Raw genomic sequence first — 15,292 nt, 5'->3', positions numbered from 1 at the left:
ACTTATGTTGTTACTGTTGCAAATCATTTGTAAATAATTGCATAAATGGAAATCACTTCTCTGTATCTTCCTTTAATTTTTATTTCCTGTATTAAATTCAAAAAGTTACTTTTATATTTTAGTTTGTGTTTTAATAGTTTATTTTTCTAGTCAGCAAAAAATGTTTATTGCTTAGTTTAATAACACTTTTAATGCACTACAAAACTCTTAATTTATTAAATTTCAGTTTACCTGAGTCTTTTGCTGTTATCAGAAGTTACAAAAACTAAAATGATATTACCATTTTAAAATTTGTTAAAGAAAAAACAGCATCTTACTTCAGTTCTTTTATTTTTTCCATTAAAAATCTCATTCTGAATCAATTTAATTGCAATTGGATTTTCAATATTTAAAAGGGGGGCATCTGTCCCCGGGCGCAGAATCCAAGGGGCGCCAAACTGATGTTACGACATTTTAGAATTAAATGTTTTCCTACCTTGGCAAGCAGTGTGGGCGCAAAATCTGCAGTTGCCCCTGGGCACTGAAAACCCTAGCTACGACTCTGTAAATTATAATAATTTTTTTGGTTATGTCTTCCAGAAAAGTTTTTAAATATAAAACCCTCAGATTGGCAAAGCCATATATATATAGCCTAGAACATTTTTCGTGATGTCTGTAAGAAAACATCTGCGCATCTTCAAATATGTCCAAGAAATTGAGGCAATATATTAAGATTTGCACTTATTCTTTCTCATATATGAATCAATTTTTAGCTTGAGGGGTTTTTCACCACCTTGACAGTCCTTAGCTATTGCAGATAGCATTTTCATGACCTTTTGAGTTTTTTGCATGACCCATATTTACCATTCTACTTTGTTCATCTAATTATTTAAGAATCTATTTTAAAAAAAGCTCATTCTTAATATCTCCTTTTCATTTATTTTATGGGTATCATTCGAAAACTACTCATGCTATTGGATAAGGGGTAGGTCTTCAACCCAGGCACCCTGGTGCTACACCAAAAATTTCTCCCGTGTATCTTGAATTTTACTTACCTAAAGAAAAATCATAGAACCTGTAGAGATACTTTCCCATCAATACCGCATTTGTCTGAGGAATAAGTGCAAATGATTGATGTATGCAGCTGGGAGGAGTAACTTCACCTAGTTTTAATCATTTTAAGCTAGGTCAAATTATAGTACTATGTCAAATTTAAGCTACGTCAAATTCTGAGCATTTTTCATACGGTGGCAAATGGGCATTTGTCATTGTAATGTCTTTGTGAAATGAAGGTATTTACTTAAAGTCCTCCAAAAAAGCTGGTGGTTAGTGAATAAAATTATATTTCTCAGATTCCTATTCCTTTTTGCGCTTATGGTTAAAACAGAGTAAACAAATAGCTTTTGTGTGCTTCTCTTTTTAAAATAAGTCATCTTTAAGTAAAAATTATGTGAAACCATTTATTGGTTTAGATAATTCAAGCTTGATATGCGTGCAAGAATTTCTTAAAGCATGCATGAGTTGGTATTCAGTTCTCCGCTAATTTACATGCATGTACTGATAACTAAAGCCCTTGACTGTAAATGATGTAAAAAGATTTATGCTTTTGATTTCAGGAAGAGAAGTGCCAGCCATTGAATTATATCCTGAAGCTACTCAAGTAGTCTTACGTGGTGGAAGCACCTTATTCCAATGCAGAGTCACTGCAGGTATCCCTACTCCCACTGTGGAATGGATCAGAGCAGATGGCAGCCCTTTCACAAGCAGCACAGAAATTCTGAATGGTGGAGTAATTAGGTATGCAAGTTTTAATAATTTCCACTAGTTTTATCTGAAATTAAATTTTTTGTTACATATGTAAGTATGTTAGTATGTAAAACAGTTATTTGTTATTTAATAGACTGATCATAGATATAATATTGATAAAAGACAAGCAAGATTACAAAATAATTATTTATTTCAAAACAGGTTCAGAAACCATTGGTGGTTCTTTACACTTTAACTTCATAAACAAAACTAACATTCTTTTTTTAAAGAAAAGAAGTGCCCTCCAATGATGATACAAATCAGTCATCTGTGGAGTTTCTCAATGCTTATTTCAACATACAAAAAGAATTCAAATGTAAGAAAGCAACTTACATATCAGTATCAAGTACATTTACCTGATGTAAACATAAACAGGAAAAGGGAAACTATAAAATTAACAAACATAGTTAACAGCATAACAATTTAAAAGTTACTCAAAAAGTAAATATAAAATTGACTTATAAACAGTAAATTATAAATATTAATTCAGCTAATTAACTAATAGTTATGCATGTAAACATGAAGAATATTAAAAAAGTTACTAAATTAGTTAATTGTCAGTCTGATATATCAAGGGGGTATATCAATTTGCAATTTTTTAATATTCATGTAAACATGAAGAATATTAAAAAAGTTACTAAATTAGTTAATTTTCAGTCTGATATATCAAGGGGGTATATCAATTTGCATTTTTTTCCCCTTAGTTTTAGGTGTATGGAAGAAATGAGCATTTCTTAAATCCAGAGGGTACTGGATTTTCCATTTTTTCGAAATCTGTTTTATAAATGTTATCTGATATTTTTTTGTTTGATTAGACTTTCTCTTGTTAGAGAAGTATTCAGAACCTCAGCAAAGTTTTATGCATATTCAACTTAATGTATGATCAATAGAAAATTAGCTGCTTTAAGTGGTTCAGATTCATGTAAATCATTGTAAACATAGGTCAAAGGTTGTCTATTCACAATATTTTCGACTTCTGTGTAATCATAAATTCTTAAAAATTCAGTTGATCTTTTTAAATGGTTTCTTAATGCTTTTATGAGTTATCCATAGAATCCTCTCCATCACTGTGCAAGCTCAGCAATAAATTTCCAAATCAAACCTCAGTTGCTAGAAAATTTTGAAAGTCTGCTCCTTTAATTATGCTGTAAAAATACTGTAAATCTTTGTCAGCATATTTTGAATGTCTTTGTGTTATCTAAATAAAAGGTGTGATGGTTCCCTGATCTTAAAAGGAAACCTTGGTGAGCCAAAATAAATTTATTTGCAGACATATTGAAAATGAGCTCTAGATGTAACACTTGTGTAACAGTATATATAAACAATATGATGCATGATTTCTGAATGACATTTCCAGATTTCATGTAAGCAGGACCTGTGAAAGCCACATCAGTAACATAGAAAGGTAATGTTTTCGCAATCTGGTTTTAGGTAACCGAGTTAACATTTGTTTCACTGGTTGTACTGCATATTTCAACATATTTTGAAATATGTTTAATGCAAAAACGTTAAAATGAAATATCAGTTACTATGAAATAATGCAGTGATCCCGACAAACTACTATGTATTTTCATGCATTTTAACTCTTAACACAAAGCGAAAATCCCTTAACAGGAAAAGATTTTGCTTCAGGAATGAACAAAATATTTAAAACACCAGCCACACAGGCAGGATTTAAGAGGGGTGGGAAATGAAAGAGAGGTGGTTTCACATGTTTCTTAGAAAGGAGGCTAACTTGGCCTTGAAATACCCTTGGAATAGCCTGTGATATGAGCCAATTTTTGTTTATCTAAGCTACTTCACCCTCCACCCCTACAAGCGTAACACAAAAACATCTCATCTGTCATTATTTGGCTTTGGAATTCGGTGACAAGTGCATCGCAGTTTGAGTAAAAATCAGAGATTTTGGTTCACTTTTTTTCTTTCCTATTTTAGAATAATTTTTTTATGAGTGCAATGGCAAAGAGCTCAAGGGGGAAGCAAACTGTTATATCGCTTAAAATGAAGATGGAGCTTTTTAAGGCTGTTGATGAAAAATGCAAATCTCTAAAGACTTTGCTAATTTTAAATTATCAACAATAATTTAAAAAAACAGCAAATTACAGAAATGTTTGAATGGAGTAAGTTTGAGCCACAGCGAAATCGGATGAGAACGGCCCAGCACGAGGATTTAAAAACGTCTTTACTTGTTTGGTTCAAACAAGCGAGATCTCAAAATACTCCCATATCAGGACCTTTAATGCTAGAAAGAAGCAATGAACTTGCTAAACGAATGGGTATTATATTTTCTGCAAATCCAGGAATGTTTCAAGAAAAGAAATAGCATAGTACTAAAAAATGTTTGCGGTGAAGCTAATCAAGCGTAACGACCATGACAGCAAATTGGTTTCAGTCTACGTTGCCTTCAATACTTGAAGAATATGAAGCGAAAGATGTTTTCAACATGGAAAAAATTGGATTATTTTACAGCTGCTTACCCAATAAAACTTTATCATTTAAGGGACAATAGTGTTCAGAGCGGAAACTATCTAAAGAACGAATTATGGTATTGGTAGGATGCAATTTGGATGGTTCTGAAAAACTACTCCTATTTGTTATTGGCAAAAGTTTGAAATCACGTTGTTTTAAAAATGTAAGAACATTGCTGGTCAGATATACAGCAAACAAAAGGGCAATGATGGTAGCTTATGATGTTCACCGATTGGATCATAAAGTTAGATGAGTGGTTCTTACGAGAAAAGTGTAAGGTTACAATGATAATTGGTTACTGCCCGGCTCACCCCAACATTGTATTGAAAGCTATAAAGCTTATCTTTTTGCCTTCGAATACAACAAGTGTCTTGCAGCCTTGGGATCAAGGGATTATGCAAAACGTGAACTTTTTCTACCAAAAGGAATTGCTTTGAAAATATTTACTCGCAACTGAAGCAAATGAAGATTTCTCAATCAATTTATTAGATGCTCTTCATATGTTGCACTCTGCACAGAATTCAGTGACTCCAAGGACAATTAAAAATTGCTTTTGTCATGCAGGATTCTCAAAAGAATCAAATTCCAAAAGAAATGGAGGAGGAAGATGTTGAAACTGAGCCAACGCTTAATGAAATGTTTGAGGAAGTTTCTGTATTATTGGACTGTCCTACTATATCATCAGAACAATTTGTTGCAGTAGATGATGATAATGTGTGTACCGCCCCCAATTATGGATGTTTTGGAGTTTATTCAAAGCTAAAAAAGCCTCATTGATGCAGATTCTGATGATGGAAATGAAAGGAATAATACAGCTCCTGTTACCACATCATCTGAAATGAGGAACATCATGAGAAGTATTCGCAGTTATTTATATGTGGATTCCAATGGTGAAACGATTAATAAAATGGATGACGTTGAACCATTTTTTGACAATCTGATGCTAAAAAACATAGTGCAAAGAAAAATATCAGATTATTTTCCAAAAACTTAAGTGTTTTGTTTTTCAAAAAATTTGAAAATTTATTATTAAATTTTAGAAAGTTCTTGTGGATGTTTTTTGTTCTATTAATTTTTATTAAATACATGTATATATGCATATCTATGTAATAACATGAATTCTTTTAACATGAAAAAAATATTTCAGTCCTCTCAGTTTCATGTTAAACGATTTTCATTGTATTAGACAGTTTCCTAAACCTTTCTTCATGAACTGGCATCCTTTAGGAATTCAAAACTTCTATATAATGCAAACTCCTGTATTAATGTATAATGTAATGATATAATGTTCTGATTTTCTTTTTCTCTCTGCAGGTTTAACAGGGTTACTGGTGATGAAGAAGGAACATACATTTGCACTGCTGAAAATTCCGGTGGTAGAGTTACTGCAAAAGCAGTTCTTCAGATCCAAGGTAAATATTACTAATAAGTAATTTATTTCTATTATTAATAAGTAAATTATTATGAATTTATTTATTTTGAGAAGTACTTTGTCCATAAATTGCATGAAAAAGATGTAATTTTTTATACATGAAGACCCACAAGATTACTTAACCATTACAATAACATCTGTGGTTCTGTGAGTTCTCCATGATGAACTAACAATTCTAATTTACATGTTTATGTATAAAAATATTTCTTGTCCATGTTTTCATTACTTTATTTAATGTCAGTGGTTAAATCTTCCGTACACTTGAATTATCTATACTCAAATTAACTGGGACCATTCATATATGTTAATTTTATTAATTAATTTATTATGTTATCATATATGTTAATTTTATTAATGTTTATCTTTTTTTAAGGTCATATGTGTATTTATTAGCGATGCAAATGAGAGTTTTTGTGTTTTGTTTATTGTACTTTATTTTTGTTGCAATAAAAGGATTGAATATTTTTTATCTCTATAAAACAAAATATGAAACAAATATTTTGGTAAAATAAAACAATAATTTTTTTCTTATTTATCAAAATACATAGCTGTTTTTTGTACCAACTAAAGTAAAACAAAGAAATTATTTTTTACTTTAGACCCTTAAATTAAATGCATAACTGTGTTTCTATTTTTAATTTATTGCAATTAAACAATGATTATTTTATTAATTTATATAGTGTACTTCAATATAACCTAGAAACAAATTATTTTAACTTCAACTAAAATTAATGTTGGAAGAAAAATTATACAAACAGTTTAAAAATCTGTACACAAGAGTTATAAATTTAAATGTATGCTGACATCGAAACATGAATATAAATCACTTATGAAATGGCAGCAGATTCACAAAATAGTTACTATATAACATCTAGACATTTCTTACTGCAATCAACTACCATTTAAGGTGTGTAATTTAAAATATCTAGTCAGATTGCTGCATGTGCCAATTTAATTTCTTTGCTCGTTTTAAATAATCTTAAAATGTTGGGTTAGCACTCTTTCTTTTTTATAATGCACGTGCGCACACGCATGCACACAAAAAAGAAAAAAAAACCAAAATGCTACTTTAAATTTTTTTAACTTCTTTAATGAAAATCGTACTTTTGCAGTTCTATGGTAACACTAAAGAGGCTATCACTTCTAGGGGACACGCGCGGCTACGTGGGACAATTCCGAGAAATGAGATTCTAGTAGCACTGCTTTAAGGGGGAGGCTTCCGGGAAATGTTTCGTCTAGCTAGGAGGAACATGTCTTGGCTACGAGCAACATTTTAAAACTTTTCCAAAAATGTTCCGGCTGGAGACGTGTTCCTCGAATGTTCAACCAATCAGACGAAAGTTCTGCTTCTGAAGGATCACGGGTAACTTTCAATATGGCGATGGCTCTCACTGTGAAGTCATGGGCGGTGGAAATAGAGGCCAATTTAATTATTCCTGTTTTGTTGTAATATAACTGCCTGAGTCAGTTTTAAAATGTTTATATATTCATTAAATATATAATCGTGGAAATTTCAGAGTTGACAGTATTTTACGACGTTCTTGCAGTTTGGATTTGTTTACAAATTGTTTGTCGCCAAAAGTTTGCCAAATTTGTCATATTTTGTGCTGATCGTGTATTATCACTGTTATATAATAGAATTTTATTTCTTAAATTTAAGTTGAATAATTTTTAAAATCCGTTTATATATGCGCGGCTATTTCATGTTATTAATGAAATACTTATTGGATTATAAATACATTAGAAACTATACTTTTATTATAAATGCTACATATTGAAACATTGGAAATTTATGGATTTATTATTATGCATGATGAAAAACATTTGTATATACATTCATTAATATAAATCTTATTCTTTATATTAATACTAATAAATATATATTAACAACTTCTAAACCATCTCATCTCTCTATCTGTATGTAAATATATGACTTATTAATTGTCTGTATATATATATATATATATATATATATATATGTCTAAACCATCTCATTTCTCTATCTGTATGTAAATGTATGACTTATTAGTTGTTTATATATATATATATGTGTGTGTGTGTGTGTGTATGTATGAATACAAAAATGAACATTGCCAAAAAGTTTATTTGAAGTTACTTTTAATTCATATAATGATCATGTAATTGGCAGCATTCAGTTCTTTTCAAATTATTATGGATATGTAATAATCAGTTGAAAAATAATTGATGAGCATTTTTTTTTGTCTGTTTGTTTATTTGAATGGACAAAACAGTAATTATGAGCCATAAAGTTAGTCAAGAAAATGCTTTCACCAGGTCACAAATTTTCCAGTGAGCCATCAAATTTTGATTGGAATGCACACAACAGAAAATACACCTAAGTAATGTCTGATAAATAGACTTATCCAGCACACGTTTTAAACTATTCTTGGTGTATACAGAATTTGGCTATTACTGATGTAATTGATTGCTATAAGCAGAAGTGTGTTTATCTGTTACTTGAAGTGCCAGAGTGGCGATCAAAGTGATTAACTTGATAGCAATCACCTTTCTATTATCTTCCATTACTAACAATAAAGTTTAAAACAAAAAGAGTGTGAGCGATACAAAACAACACGAAGAAGCAAACATCACTTGAAAGGAAACATCACTTTCACCAATCTGAGCCATAACTGATTCTTGTTTGGCTTTCAACCTGTTTACCAAGTGAAGATGGTAACCCTATTTCGCCAAAGAGCGTTTCTCAGAACTGTTCCACCAAACGTTTTGTTCCGGCAACAAATATCATATGTGATAAGGGTTTAAGTATTCATACTATATATTGCTTTAATTTGATTTAACTTTAAAAATGCCCGTAAATAAGGTTTGTTAAAGTATGTATTTTGGGCCATTCTGACTATTAATTGCTTGAAAAAAATGTATCAAAAGTAAGAGTTTTCAGTTCTTTAGATTTTTAAATTATCTGGATCTTCTGAGATTCTTGTTATTTAGATATTCAACATGAGTCACTTTCATAGTTTGATAGTTTCATATTTTAAATGATTTAAATTAAGAATAAAGGTATTAGATTATGAAATTTAGAGAAATGTTTCCGCTGATTTACAGGTGCACCAGTTGTACGTATAATACAAGCAAATCCATATCGTGTGCGACCAGGAGAAACCATCCGGTTTGAATGCTTTTCTGAAGGTGATCCAAGACCTTCTGTTTCTTGGAAAAGACTTGACAAGCCTTTCGCTTCATATACTCCTGCTGAAAGAGCTGAAGATGGACAGGCTATCCTAGAAATTCGAAGAGTGTCTCAGCAGGATTCTGGAGTATATATCTGCCAAGCTCAAAATACAGCAGGTGTTACCGAAGAACGTATTCAACTGATTGGTGAGTTTATGTAATTATATCTGATAAATTAATATTGTTAACATAAAATATATAATTTTATTAGTAGTTTCTATTGCAGATATTAAGGAAATTTTAGATGTTGTTTTTAGATTCCTTCTTATATAAGGGTTCCTACTGATTATTGCCCTATCCAGAAAAGTTTTACCTTATCTAAAAGGTTTGCTACTGATATTATGCATATTTCAAAGCTGTGTAATGCTGACCTAGTGAGTTACTTTAAAAGCACATTGTTTGATGAGATGAAAAGTAATGTACTCATGGAAGCATTAAAATTACATAACTTCAAGAAACAGTTTGGGTAGGGGGATATCAGTTAGTTATTTTAACTCAAAAATAGTTCAAATACAAATTTCAAAAGTTGTCATGAAGATTTTAGATGAACTGGATGTAACTTTTTCTGGCCATTAGAGCCATACAGCATCATCCTACTGGACTCTTTTATATTAAGCTTTATAAATAAGGTAGTCTTTATTAAATTTTTATTGTTTACCTTTATATGTTATCTATTGATAAGAATACTTGCACTTTAATAAATAATTACTTCAGTTTTATTTTTGTTTCTATTGGAGGAAATTTAAAATAAAAGAAATAAATTATCTTTCAATATAGCCTGCTGTACAATAGGTACCATTTAATATGATCATGTTGGTCTATGACTCTTTTGAAGGAGAAAAGGAGAGCAATGAGAAAATCATCCTTCAAAATGACAAAATTCAACTAATTTAATGTACATATAAATTGAAACATATTCATATCATTTCAGGTAGACAAAAGAGTTGATTGTCTGCAGTTGTTATGCAAGAATTTGTTTTTGCACTGTTCGCATTCAAAATGTTTCTGGAAATTATTTGATCAATGCTGTACCCATAATCTTAATACAGTCAAAAGTCATTAAAACGGACGTCCATAATCTGGAATGATCTATAATCCACACCTCAAAGCTACAAACTTTCTACGCATTCCTAAACGCATAATGCGTTTACGCATGTACGTTTAATGTATAACGGACTAAATCTTTAATCCGGATGTCCATAATCCGGAATTATCTATAATCCGGACCTCAAAGCTACAAACTTTCTGCGCATGTGCATAATATGTTTACGCATGCACGTTTAATGTCTAAAATTATCTAATAATCTATTTCAGTTAACGTTGCAGATTGCGTTGTTCCTTAACCCTTAACTTCCCACTGTTGCATTTCTGCAACATATGATTTATTTTAATTTAACAGACTCAATATTTTTTTAATTACCTACAAATCACTTATCTAAGAAAAAAAGGTTACTGCAATGAAATACATGCTAAATTTGTCACTAGATAGTAGCACATTTTCCCCAGAAATCGCAACAATTATAAAAATCTCTGATTCCTCAAGAACTGTGTGTTTGCTTTAAAAAGAATCCATTATATTTGATGCTTCCTCTTGTTTATTGACAAAAAAAAAAAAAAAAAAAAAAAAATTACCAGGTAAGAAGTTTAAACATTTTATGTTCATTTAAAAGAAATTTTGATTTTCTAATAGAAAAATTTTGAAAGAAATTTGATTTTAATTATATGTTGCAGGTCTGCAACATTGGTCTTTGGTTACCATTTTGACATGGCCAAAAAGCGTATACTAACCCAAGATGAAATTGCTAGATATATGAATAATTTGGGCGAATTGAGTGATTTAAGTGAGGATAGTCTTGAAAATTCTGCTGGTGATGTTCATTTTTTACCTGATTGTGTGTTATCTAATGATGATTCGGATAGCGACTGTGAAATAGTGTTGTTTCACAAAATACAATTCAGTATATAAAAACATCCAATGATGATGATAATAAATTTGATAGAAATATTTTTGGTGGTCGTGTGCTTAATGCATGGTATAATTAAAGAAAATAAGAGTAGACAATCTCCTATAACAAAAGAATATATTAAGTACTAAATTACAATTTAAATTACATTGCAGAGATCAACGCAGAGCTCGGAACACAGTTCATGCTACCGTCGCGTACAGTTGTCTGACGAGAAGTCTGAGTGAGTAATGACGTCGCTTTGCTGCTCCGATTAAGAACTGGATTTTACACGTGGCGCCATCTCATGAATAGAAGTTGAAGTATCTGTCGGAACGCCACAGTACTTCCCCCCCCCCAAGTACCATCGGTACGTTATAAGTACTTTGGGGTAATTTAACCTTTCTTCCAGATCTGGTAGTTTTAGGTTGCTCTTTAACGGGATGTAGGCTTTCTTCCGGGAGTGATGTTGATGAGGAAGTTGTTGGATCTTGCATTAGAAATGCTGGTTTGAGACGATCAATTCCAATCACTGATTGTTTTCCATTGCAGATGATGGTGAAATGTTTCGGTGTTCGTTTGACAACTTTGAATGGACCATCATATGAAGGTGTTAAAGTTGGCTTAATTGCATCGTTGCGCACGAATACGTGCGAAGATGTCTCAAGCGCAGGATGTACAAAATAGCTTGGCTGGTTATGCGAAGATGCTGGGGTTGGCGAGATATTGCTCATGGTCTCACAAACGTTGAAGGAATGTTGGAGGGTCGATAACTGGAGTAGATTCTGGGTGAAAGAATTCACCTGGCAGACGGAGGGTTGCACCATATAACATTTCAGCACAAGTGCTACCAATGTCTTCTTTGAATGCTATGCGAAGACTAAGCAAGACTAGGGGTAAGGCTTCTGTCCAGTGTGTGCTACTGTGGCACTTCAGACCTTGTTTGAAAGATCGGTGAAAGCGTTCCACCATCCCATTTCCAGATGGATGGTATGGTGTTGTGCGAATATGGCGAATGCCAAGAAGAGATGTGAGGGATGTGAACAAGTGACATTGAAATTGTCGGCCTTGGTCAGTAGTGATGGTGGTAGGCATGCCAAATCTTGAAAGCCACTGGGAGATGAATGCTCGAGCTACAGTTTCAGCTGATATATTTTCAATAGGAATGGCTTCAGGCCATCTTGTGTACAGATCAATACAAGTGAGGAGGTAAGTGTAACCATTTGAAGGAGGCAATGGGCCAACCAAGTCTAAGTGCACATGATCAAAGCGTCTTGCTGGAAGGTTAAATTGTTGAATGGGGCTGTGAGTGTGACGGGATACTTTACACCGTTGACATCTAATACATGAACGAGTCCATTCTGTGATGTCTTGATTCATTGCTGGCCAGACAAATCTGTCTGCGTTCAGCTTTTTGGTGGCACGGATTCCAGGATGTACCAAATTGTGCAAGGCATTAAACACTTCACGTCTAAAATTGACAGGAATATAGGGACGTATTCTATTGTTCTCTATGTCACAGTAAATTTTAAGTGTTGGATCAATGTGCAGCAGTCGTAACTGAAAGGAGGTTTGTGGATTTGAGATTAAGTTCTTGAGTTCCTCATCATGCAATTGAGCTTTTGCAATTTCAGAGAAATCTGGGGTAGTGAGGTTGATATTGTTTACCCGAGACAAGGCATCAGCGACACAATTATCAGTACCAGAGACATATCTGATATCTGTACTAAACTGGGCGATGAAACCCAGATGTCGAAGCTGACGAGGAGAACATGAGTCAGAGTTTTTTCTAAAAGCGAAGGTTAATGGTCGATGATCGGTGAAAATGATGAAGTCGTGTCCTTCCAAGTTGTGCCGGAAGTATTTAACAGCACAGTACACGCAAGTAGCTCCCTGTCATATGTGCTGTATTTCCTTTCTGCAGTAGTAAGTTTTCTGGGGAAGAATGCCATTGGGCAAAGTCCTTTAGTGGCCATAGGAACCATAGGAGGCCATAGGCCTTTAGGCCATAGGAGCAGGCTTGAAGCACTGCTCCTATGGCCATGTCAGATACATCTACCATTATAGAGAGCTGATCACTAGATGAGTGATAAGAAAGTGTGGCTGCATTTGCCAGATCGTGTTTGCATTGCACGAATGCTGCAGATGCAGATTCAGTCCAAGGGACAGCTCGTTGATTTTTTTTTTTTCCTATTCTTCAGAAACTTATGTAGGCAGGCTTGTGTTTTTGCGGCATTTGGCAGAAAGCGTCAGTAGAAATTTAACATTGCTAGAAAATGCTTCAATTCAGAGATGGTTTTGGGCTGAGATAGGTCGTTAATTGCTTTGACTCTTTCCGGTAAAGGTTTGACTCCATTCTGGGTGATAAGACATCCAAGAAAGGAAACTGAGGGTTGACCAAGTACATATTTGGATGGATTTAGTTTTAATCCATGATCTTTAAGGCAAGTGAAAATCTGACGCAGATGTTGAAAATGTTCTTCCGCATCTGTAGATGCAACCAGGATATCATCAAAATATGGGATGCAGAAATCGAGGCCAGACAGTACTTGGTGTATGAAACGCTGAAATGTTTGGCCAGCATTGCGAAGGCCAAATGGCATATCTAAGTACTCGAGACCAAATGGTGTAGTCACTGCAGTCTTGGGCACATCTTCAGCATGCACTGGGATCTGATGATATGCTCTGGCAAGATCGAGGGTAGAAAATATGTTTGTTCCATGAAAAAGATGGGTACAGTCATGGATATGTGGGACTGGATATCTGTCAGGGACTGTGACGGCATTAAGTCGACGATAATCTCCACAAGGCCGCCAGTCACCATTAGACTTTTTAACCATGTGAAGTGACTGGCCCATGGACTTTTAGATGGGCGAATGGTTCCCTGTGCTAGCATGAATTCAAATTCTTTGCGAGCAGCTTTTAGCATCTCTGGAGAAAGATGACAAGGCTTGGAAAATACAGGTGGGCCATGTGTTTCAATGTGATGATACACTTCTGGCTGATGAGTATGCTGCCCTGATTTGGATGGGTTTAAAATGTCAGGGAATTCTGGTAATAACCGATGAAACCATGTGCTGCCCGATACAACACTTATATTGGTAGGTATGTTCGATATGTGAGAAGCTTGGCCCTGTGATGTCAGCTGAGTTGTAGCATCAATTAAGCAATTATTCTTGACATCCACTAGGAGGTGGAAATGTGTCAAGAAATCGACACCAATAATTGCTTGAGTTACATCCGCAATAATAAAAGGCCAGTTGAAAGTCCGGCGCAAGTTTAAATCAAGTGTCAATAGTTTGCTGCCGTAGGTTGCAATTTGGGTACCATTGGCTGCATACAGTACAAGTTTATTAAGTTGGTGAGCATTTGTTTTAGTTCTCGGGAGCACTGATATGCCAGCTCCAGTATCTACTAGAAAACATAACTGAGTTGAACGATCAGCCAGTACTATTCTGTTGGCCAGCAGAAGACCGCCCATTTAGTTTCCCGCTTGTTCAAAAGTGCATGGAAGGGTGCACTTACGAGCTTGAGCGCCAAAATTCATATGATAAAAACATATGCCACTTGTGGGTTCTTTGTACTGCGTTCGAGTATTGTGACGAGATAGACTATTGCTTCGGGCACGGAATTTATTACGTGGGCCCTGATTTGATCGATTGTATCTCCGTGAAGCATGAAGACTTGTAGAGAGTTCAGATACTTTTTTGGTCAATTCAGCCACTTGTTGTTCGAGGCATGAACTGGAAGGTGCAGCATTAGCAGCACTGACATAAGCTGGAGTAACAAGTTCATTAATTTTGTCAGCCATTGCTGCTAAATGGGTTAGATCTTCATTGGAAGCAGCAAGAATTATTTGTTTGTTATAAGGGAGACGCGAAAGCCATAGTGACTTCAACAAGTCGTCACTAAAATGGCTTCCTGCCAGATCACGCATTCGTGATAGCAAGTATGAAGGTCGCTGATCCCCAAGTTCAAGTCCTTGTAGTAAAGTATGTATTTTTGAAGATTCACTTTCTGAATAGATTTCAATTTCAAATAGATTTCGATAGATTTCAATGAGCCGCTGTTTCAGTTTGGAGTATTTATCACAATCAGGTGGTTTGAGAATTAAGTCATGCACTGAATTCAGAATATCAGACTCAATTGCTGCAACAACATGGTTGAATTTTGTAGAATCCTCACTAATGCGAGTGATAGAAAATTGTGCTTTGATCTGAGCGAACCACAATGAAGGATTATTTTTCCAGAAAGGCGGTGGCTTCACCGCAACGCGTGTGATTTGTGGCTCTGGTGGAATATCGTCGGGCATACTGATAGATAATTTTCACTTTAATTAATAAACACTTAACAGCACAAATATGGTAGCATGAGGATACACTATTGATATTTTACCATGATAACAATAAATATTTTAACCATGCAGAAAATTTTACGTAACTATACACACACA

At 34.0% G+C, this 15,292-nt stretch overlaps 1 protein-coding gene across 27 annotated transcripts in view; it reads left to right on the top strand.

Moving 5' to 3' along the window:
* trol (terribly reduced optic lobes) overlaps positions 1-15,292 on the top strand; it is a 743,500-nt gene that overhangs the window by 659,827 nt on the left and 68,381 nt on the right. For all 27 annotated transcript variants that reach the window (XM_085823935.1, XM_085823887.1, XM_085823928.1 and 24 more), the window contains 3 exons: positions 1,596-1,776; positions 5,569-5,666; positions 8,771-9,043. In XM_085823935.1, the coding sequence (XP_085680061.1) occupies positions 1,596-1,776; positions 5,569-5,666; positions 8,771-9,043 (552 nt within the window). The remainder of the gene's footprint in view (positions 1-1,595; positions 1,777-5,568; positions 5,667-8,770; positions 9,044-15,292) is intronic.

This window comes from Stegodyphus dumicola, chromosome 1, assembly GCF_044657685.1.
Source record: "Stegodyphus dumicola isolate Sdum_Otavi_A_Nest chromosome 1, ASM4465768v1".
Classification (NCBI taxonomy): domain Eukaryota; kingdom Metazoa; phylum Arthropoda; class Arachnida; order Araneae; family Eresidae; genus Stegodyphus; species Stegodyphus dumicola.
Note: the sequence above shows the minus strand (reverse complement) of the source record. Positions and strands in the feature narration are given on the sequence as shown.